This window comes from Macrobrachium nipponense, chromosome 29, assembly GCF_015104395.2.
Source record: "Macrobrachium nipponense isolate FS-2020 chromosome 29, ASM1510439v2, whole genome shotgun sequence".
NCBI lineage: Eukaryota > Metazoa > Arthropoda > Malacostraca > Decapoda > Palaemonidae > Macrobrachium > Macrobrachium nipponense.
This window is the reverse complement of record NC_061092.1, coordinates 67,132,199-67,141,427: the sequence shown is the minus strand read 5'-3', so window position 1 is coordinate 67,141,427 and position 9,229 is coordinate 67,132,199. Positions and strand designations below refer to the sequence as shown.

Below are 9,229 nucleotides of genomic sequence, written 5' to 3'. Positions count from 1 at the left end.
ACCTTGCCATGTTTCATGCCCATCGGACCAGCCGTTTGGCCGTAATGAATGACAGACAGACGGACAGACAGACGTAACACCCATTATAGTAAAAGAAAAAAAAAATCAAAAGGAAAAAGAGTATTGCGTATGCACAATATTAAACACGTACAAAAATACGCACAGGTTTCTTCTGCGTGATCAAGTTTTCTGTACAACCTATTATGTTGTAAGAACCCTCAGCCACGGCCCGGTGGTGGCTTGTGTTGTTGCCTGATCCATGGCTAAGTGAGGACGGACAGGCAAAACCATCTCAACGGTTTTCCGTTTCAGACAACTGAAAATACTTTAGTATTTTGAGACAAAAATAAAATCAAATGGAAAGTTTAAGAGCCTCTCTCGCGTATCTCATGTTTCAGTAAATCGTTCTCTGTGTTGATATAAATATTGGTTTTATTCGTTTTTCATTGTTTTATAGCACATGGAATTCTAATGGCAAATTTAGCCTGATTTTATTCCAATTTCCAGTGCCTGCATGTTTCCTCCGTGATTTTATTCGAAGTTTTCCCTTGATAATATCTTTATTATTTCTCGTTTTACAGCAGTTTTTCTGTTTCGTTAGTTTCCTCTTGTGTTCACTTTTTAATAAAATAATTTATTTTTGAAGATTTCGGATAATGGTTATTATACCCGAATAAAACCTAAAAAAAATTTTCAGTATCTTTCGGTCTTTCTTTTATATGATAATTGTAATCAACAAATTCAGTGGAAGCAGTATGATATCCTACTCATTTAGTCTTGACTTTAAGGAGCTCATACTAAGTGCATCTAATAATTCTACATTATCTCTCTCTCTAAAACGATTTTCCACCGATTTCCTTTACCTCAAGCTCCACTGACGGGATCATTCGTGCAACTGGGAAAAGGAAATTTCTCTTCTCGGAAACGTGATTTCACGAGGGATCATTTGAGGATTTGTGAAGCTGTTTGTCGAGGGAAAATTTTACGAAGTTTTTTTCCGGTGTGAAGTTAGGTGCTGAGAAAAAAGTAAACTAGATTCTTTGTTACTTCCAAACTTTTTTTTTTTTTTTGGAGGGGGGGGTGGTGGTCGAGTGGGGCAATGTCTTCGAAAACGGGTAAATGTCCAATTCCTTTTAAATAATACCCCCAAGGGCTGAAAATCTTTGAGCTGATTCAAGGATATGGAGTTCTAAACACTTCATAAAATAAAATCTTTCTCTGGCGCTTATTCATAATGTGCAATTTATAAATACACACATTATATATATATATATATATATATATATATATATATATATATATATATATAATATATATATATATTATATATATATATATATATAATAGCGGTAATAGCAGGGTCCATCAAACACATAAAAAAACAAGTCCATGTTTTTATTACAAAAACGTTTCGCACATACTCAGTGCATCTCCAGTCTGTAAAATTAAACATACTCATTAAAGATATTATAAATAACATTAAAATGTAAACAAAAACATAAAAAAATTGAAAAAACTTAAGAATTAACTTTGCTTTAAAAAACCATCACAAGAATGTGTCAAAAGTGCCTAAAGTAAAGTTAATTCTTTAAGTTTTTTCAATTTTTTTTTTTATGTTCTTTTTATTTACATTTTAATGTAATTTTATAATATTTTTTATGATATGTTTTAATTTTACAGACTGGAGATGCACTGAGTTATGTGCAAAACGTTTTTGTAATAAACCATGGACTTTTTTATGTGTTTGATGGACCATGCTGATTACCGATACGATATCTCATCTGGAACCTTGTTTATATATATATATATATATATATATATATATATATATATATATATATATATATATATATATTCTATATATATATATATATATATATATATATATATACATATATATATATATATATATATATATATATATATATATATATATATATATAACTTTCTAATTCCTCTTTTTAGAAGTAGCCTTTCAAACTACATTCTTATTTTCATAAATTTTCATCGAAGTCTACAGCCTCTGTTCTGAAAGAAAGACTACTTGAATCTACTCCTCCCTTGAGGTGGGGACCTCGTTATAGCCCACACGATATTCACGAGACCATTCTCTGGTCAGCTGTTGAACCTATTTGGAAAATTTACAAAAATATAAATATGGTTTATATGAGTGAACTTGAAAGTTGCAAAGGTTCCATTATGGTAGGATGCAGGATATCAAGGCTTCTTGTGCTGAGTTTTCCCAAAGGAACCACTTTACGTGTTGTCTAATTTCTCTACAGTATAAAAATACACAAACAAAACACACTTATGTGTGTGTGTGTGTTTTGTTTGTGTATTTATGTGCTGTGGAGCAAATAAACAATACGTAAAGTTGTCCCTTTGGCAAACGCAAAACAAGAATCCTTCTTATCCTGCATCCTACCATAATGGAACCTTTGCAACTAAAAGTTGAGTAATGTAGACCATGTTTCTGTTTTTGTGAATATTGTAAATATGTTCAACACCTGACCAGAAAATTCTCTCGTGAAAATCGTGTAGTCAATAACGAGGTCCCCCACCTCAAGAGAAGAGTAGAACCCCTTTTTAGTACAGAATGACCCTAGATGTCTATATTCAACCTTTGGTGTTATATAACAACTTCATTTGGACCAATCATTATACTGACTCCTCTTCCAGCGTCAGAGAGACACGGGACAACGAAGGTCGTGTAAGTAGTTCATTACTGTCGATTAGGGACAGGAAGGATTATCGTTGGATACCATCCTGTCTCCTGAGGATTATGGAGCTGTCTTCAATTGCGCGGGAGGTTCTCTTCATTAATCAGGATATTATGAACAAGGTGGATGCAGCGCTGGGGTGCAGCTGTCATTCGTGAGGGCCATTGTATAATGTATAGAGGCGAGAGAGAAAGAGAAAGAGAAAGAGAAAGCGAAAGAGAAAGAGAAAGAGAAAGAGAGAGCAGTCTAATTTGTTCTGGTGGCATTCAAATTGATGACTGGGAAATTCTATCATAATCAACTTATTATTTTACGTTTCCTGCAAATAAAACAAATAATAATAATAAGAGAGAGAGCAGTATAATTTGTTCTGTTGGCATTCAAATTCACGACTGGAAAATTCTATCATAATCAATTTTCTATTTTACGTTTCCTGTTTCCTGCAAAAAAATAATAACAATTATCCCTCGATATAAAAACTATGAATTTGAACGCCATAACACAAACGATTCATGAGCATTGGAACATAACGACCGTAAATAAACAGCGCTTCTGTTCCCAAACACTCGCAAAGGCTGACCTATGACATCCATAACGGAGATTCATTTGCAAAGACTTCACAAAAAAAATAAAATAAAAGCCGTTGGAATCTAATGGCAACAATCTCTCGCTGACTTATTTTTTAGGCGGAACGATCAAATCTAACCCGAATACCTAAATCGCCTAGAAGCCTGGAAGTGATAATGAGATCGTTTTCCAGGGATTTACCACCGATCCAGAGGTCGTGTTGGGTTTAGGCGGTTACTGATGTAAACTTTGAACTCTCCTGTCTGCTGACTTTCGAGTGGTGCTTTTCGAAGAGACCGTTGGCTGGTGCAATATTCTAAGCAAGCTATTGATATCCCGCGAGAGAGAGAGAGAGAGAGAGAGAGAGAGAGAGAGAGAGAGAGAGAGAGAAATGAGGGGCTAAAGAAAGAGAGAGAGAGAGAGAGAGAGAGAGAGAGAGAGAGAGAGAGAATGAAAATGGCCAGGCTTCGAAAAGATTCTTCAGGATATATATATAATATATATATATATATATATATATATATATATATATATATATATATATATTGTATAAGTATATGTATGTATGTGTGTTTTTGAATGACACGATTTTTCTCTCGAGTCTGGAATGATATAACAAGACAATGAAGCTTCAAAGCTTCTATGTAATAGTTATTTCATTAGAAAGAACCTTGGAAAAATACTCTTGATTATTCAAGGAATTTTTAGCCAAAATAAACATTTCTATCTGCTCCCTTTCTCTGAGTATTACGTTACGTAAATTCCATTTTTACAATTAGCGATCTAATTCCTGGAACGCGGGAATTCCTGTCCGCTATCCAATATAAACGTTTCTTCAGCGCAGTTGAGTTTTCGGTAAAGTGTAGGTATAATCACGCAATCGTAAATAGATCCATCTTTATGTCGTCTTGATATAAAGCTGGATGGGATCTCCTTGTTCCCAGCGATTTGCAGCACTCCCACAAAGTGCGGCAGATTGCCAGGGACACAGAGATCCTGGATGGAGACATCGACCACCAACGCCTCCGACAGGTGAAGAAGGCCCTCCCTTTCCTCCGACGGAAACAGTCGCTTGAGGACCCAGGACACTTCTTCTCCCTACCCTTGTCAGCTGAAGAGCAAGGCACATCCCTAGGATTATCCTTCAGCTGCCTGCCACTTCAGGCAGTGCGTTTTCGAGCAGTACTCCTGAGTTGTAGCATACTCTCATCGATGAATTGAGTTGTGTTACTCACAGCCAGTTGGGAGATATCCCCCATCTTGTCAGGGTGATGGGCTGGGAGATGGGAGATTGAAGAAAGTTGAATTCCAAGGACGCACTTTGCCATTATCCTGACAGTGCTATGGAGAAGAAGGGTCTCCAGCAACAGTTTCTCTTAGAGGATGGCACGGGCTTTCACCTATTAGAGGCAGAGATGGCTGATGTCCCCTCCACCTCATAGGTGGAAACCCGTGCCAACCTCCAACAGAAACTGTTGCTGGAGACCCTTCATCCTACCACTGTCAGGAGAATCAATGGAATTTATTCTTCAACCTCCCTTCTCCCTGCCCATCCCTCTGACGAGATGGGGGATCTCTCCCTACTGGGTGGGAGTAACACAACTCATTCATGAGAGTATGGCCGAGCGCCAAAGGAGCTGATTTACTGGTACCAGGTCTCAGGAGACCTCTTCGAAACATACCCTGCCTGAAGTGGCAGGTAGCCGAAGGGCCATTTTAGGGACGTGCCTTGCTCTTCAGCTGACCAGGGTAGGGAGAGGAACGGTGTCATGGGTCCTCCAGCGACTGTTTCCGTTGGAGGCGTAGGTGGTCGATGTCTTTGTCTGGGATCTCCGTGTTCCTGGTGATCTGCCATTCTTGGTTGGACTGCTGCAGATAGTTGAAAACACGAAGATCCAGGAAGGAGACATCAGCCACCTCTGCCTCTGTTAGGTGAAGACCCTTGCCATTCTCCAACAGAAAATGTCACTTGAGACCCTTCTTCTACCTACTGCCATCAGGAGAATGGCAAAGTGAGTATCTAGAATTCAACTTACTTCAACCTCCCTCCTCCCAGCCCATCCCCCTGCCAAGAAGGGGGATCTCCCAACTGGCTGGGAGTAACACAACTCAACCATGACGGTATGCCAGACCTTAGGAGTCCTGCTTGAAAAACGCCTGCCTAATGTAGCGAGCAGATGAAGGGCCATCCCTGGGACATGCCTTGCTGTTCTGCTGATGGTGGTAGGGAGAAGAAGGGTGTTGCAGCAACAGTTTCTATTGGAGGATGGCACAGGCTTTCACCTATGAGGCGCAGATGGCTGATGTCTGCGTCCAAGATCTCCATGTTCCCAACGATCTGCAGCACTCCCACCAAGTGTGGCAGATCGCCAGGAACACAGAGATCCCAGACGGAGACATTGACCACATACCCCTTTGCCAGGTGAAGGCCCTCACCGTCCTCCAACAGAAATTGTCACTGGAGGACCCAGAAAACCGTTCTTCTCCCTACCACCATCAACAGAATGGCAAGGCACATCCCTGGAATGGCCCTTCAGCTTCCCGCTACTTCAGGCAGGAACCTTTTTCGAGCAGAACTCCTGAGGTCTAGCATACTCTAATGATAAGTTGTGTTACTCCCAGCCAGTTGGGGGAGATCCCCCTTCTTGTCAGGGTGATGAGCTGGGAGAAGGGAGGTTGAGGAAAGTTGAATTCTAAGGACACACTTTGCCATTATCCTGACAGTGCTATGGAGAATATCAGAGGCAGAGATGGCTGATGTCCCCTCCACCTCATAGGTGGAAGCCCGTGCCATCCTCCAACAGAAACTGTTGCTGGAGACCCTTCTTCCTACCACTGTCAGGAGAATCCATGGGATTTATTCTTTAACCTCCCTCCTTCCAGCCCATCTCTGATGTGATGGGGGATCTCTCCCTACTTGATAGGAGTAACACAACTCACCCATGAGAGTATGGTTCAGTGCCGAAAGAGCTGATACTGGGTCTTAGTAGTCCTCTTCCAACCACGTCCTGCCTGAAGTAGCAGGCAGCTGATGGGCCATCCTAGGGACGTGCCTTGCTCTTCAGTTGATAAGGGTAGGAACAAGAACAGTGTCCTGGGTCCTCTTGCGACAGTTTCTGTTGGGGGGACAGAGAGGGCCTTCACCTATCAGAGGTGGAGGTGGCCGATGTCTCTGTCTGGGATCTCTGTGTTCCCAACGATCTGTAGCGCTCCCACCAAGCACAGCAAATCGCCAGGAACACGGAGATCCTGGACGGAGACATCGACCATCTACGCCTCCGACAGGTGAAGGCCCTCCCTGTCCTCCGACGGAAACAGTCATCGGAGGACCCAGGACACTGTTCTTCTCCCTACCCTTGTCAGCTGAAGAGCAAGGCACGTCCCTAGGATGGCCCTACAGCTGCCCTCTACTTCAGGCACAACGTAGTTGGAAAAGGACTCCTGAGACTTGCTATTGGCCAATCAGCTCCTTCGGCGCTTGGCCATACTCTCTTGAATAAATTGTCTTACTCCCAGCCAGTAGGGAGAGGTCCCCCATCTTGTCAGAGGGATGGACTGGGAGAAGGGAGGCTGAAGGACGCCGAATTGAAATTTATCAGAGAGAGAAGTTTGTTGTTTTCAAACCAGGCTAGCGTTTAAATCCCTCTGGAGACAATATATCTGTATGTATATATTTGTGTGTGTGTTTGTATGTATGGGGTGTCTGGTATGTTTGAGTATGTATGTGTTTGTATATACATATATACACACTGGGGGGAGTGTGTATATATATATATATATATATATATATAATATATATATATATATATATAATATAGATATATATATATAATATTTATATGTGTGTGTGTGTGTGTGTGTGTTGTACATATATATACACACTGGGGGGAGTGTGTATATGTATGTGTGTTGTGTACATATATAAACACACCGGGGTGAGTGTGTATATATATGTGTGTTTGTATGTGTTTGTACATATATAGACACACTGGGGGGAGTGTGTATATATATGTGTATTATGTGTGTGTGTACATATGCATATGTTTGTGTATGTGGTGATGTGTATACACATACAGATATATATTACTCCAGAGTGGATGTCCTATCTCCATCTTGATGCCTAGTTCTCTTGGCAAAGCCTCTCCTACTAGGTGATCTTGTTGAAGGCAGCCACCATTTCCTGGAGGCGACCTCCCACTCTGTCCATTTGTTTGGCATGTTGTTTCGCCTCTTCCTTACCCTTTTTGATTTCCAAGTCCTTCTTCTTTAGTTCTTTCCTGAGAACTTCTACTTCCTTCTCACACTGAACAAGCTTGTCGTCTTCAGTGTTTCTCTCTTCTAATTCGCTTCGAAGTTCATCAACTTCTCTCTGTTTATCAGTAATTAAGTTCTCATTCCTCTGAATTTTTATGAAAAGGTCATTGAGCGCTCCTTCTGCAGCTATCTGTCGTTCCTTAGCCTCAGCGGCCAGCTTTTTCAGATGGTTATTTTCCATCTCGACGCATTCCAGCTTCTTGTTGAGACTGTCCCACTGGGCTATGCCTTCCTCCAGCAAGTTGTTTTTCTGCTGAACTTCCTCGCTTAGGCAGGTAATCTCTATTACCTGCTCGGAGATCTTGTTTTCGAAGACATTCCTCATTTCCTGGAACAGAGACCTTTCGAACTGCAATTGGCGGAGCTCTTCCACCATTTTCACAGTCTTTTCGATTTGGAAGTCCTTCATCTTTAGCTCTTCTTCTTTCCTCAAGTTCCAACAGACAAGCTCCTCGATGTCCTTCTGCCTCTTTTCTAATTCCTTTATGAGGACTTCTATTTCCTGTTGGCATTCCTGGAGATTTTCCTCCCTCAGAGCGATTTGTATCCGAAGATCTTGTATTTCTTTCAAGTTGTCTTCTCTTTCTTGCTTGAAATGCTCTATTTCCTTTTCCTTATCTTTTATGACTTTTTCTATATTGTCTTTTTCCTCCTGATATCTCTCCATCTTTAGTAGCTTCTGCTCGAGATCCAATATCTGACACTGCTTACTCTTAAGATGGTTCATATTTTCTTCCAGTTGGTTGATAAGTTCTGCTTTTTGACTCCTTAACATCTCGACTTCAGTTGTCAGTTCACTGATATAGAGTTCAGATTTGGCAAGATTCTGAACTAGCGTTGCCTCTGAAGTCAAGTGTCCATCTCTCTCTTTATTTTTGTCTTTTATTTCTCCTCTGAGTTCTTCAACTTTTTGCTGAAAGTCAAGGATAATTTTCTCGTCCCTTTCTATGAGGCCAGCCATTTCCACCAGAGCCACCTGTTTTTCATCATATTCTTTTCTGAGGCGTTCAAAGTCCACTTCAAATGAGACAAGCTTGTTTATATGCTTCTCTTTATCCTCCAGTTCCTTCCTCAACTGTTCAAGTTCCTGCTCATAACGGATAAGCTTGTTTACATCGTTACGCCTGTCCTCTAGTTCCTTCCTTGATTGTTCAACCTCCATTTCGTATTGGACAAGCTTGCTCAGATCCTTTTGTCTGTCCTCCAATTCCTTTCTTAAATTTTCAACTTCCATCTCACATTGGACAAGCTTGTTCAATTCCTCGTTCCTCTCCTCCAGTTTCTTCTGGAGGTTTTCAATGTGCTGTTCACAGGCAAGGAGATTTTGTTCATTTCTCCTGTTTTGACTCTCAAGCGCATCAAAATCTTGTGCTTTGGACTCCAGTGTCCCAATCTCTTTCTGCAGCTCGTCGAGTAACCTACGGTAGTCTTCTAACTGTTGTTCTTTCAGGGCGTTCTTTTTTATCACCTCTCCAATCTGTCTCTCTTTCTCACAGAGAGTTTCCTCCTTCTCCCTGTTAGCGACTTCTAGACCTTGAATGTGGCGTTTCATTTCGCTGAGCTCGTTTTCCATCGCCACATTCCTGTCTTCCAGACATTCAATATGGCGATTCTTCTCATTGAGCTGG

General features: G+C 40.9%; 1 protein-coding gene across 1 annotated transcript in view; it reads right to left on the bottom strand.

The window, feature by feature from the left end:
- Positions 1-7,434: 7,434 nt before the first annotated feature.
- The window catches only part of LOC135206350 (interaptin-like), a 2,403-nt gene continuing 608 nt past the window's right edge, over positions 7,435-9,229 (bottom strand). The window contains exon 1 of the mRNA XM_064237769.1: positions 7,435-9,229. This exon is cut by the window's right edge and continues 608 nt beyond it. Within this exon, the coding sequence (XP_064093839.1) occupies positions 7,435-9,229 (1,795 nt within the window).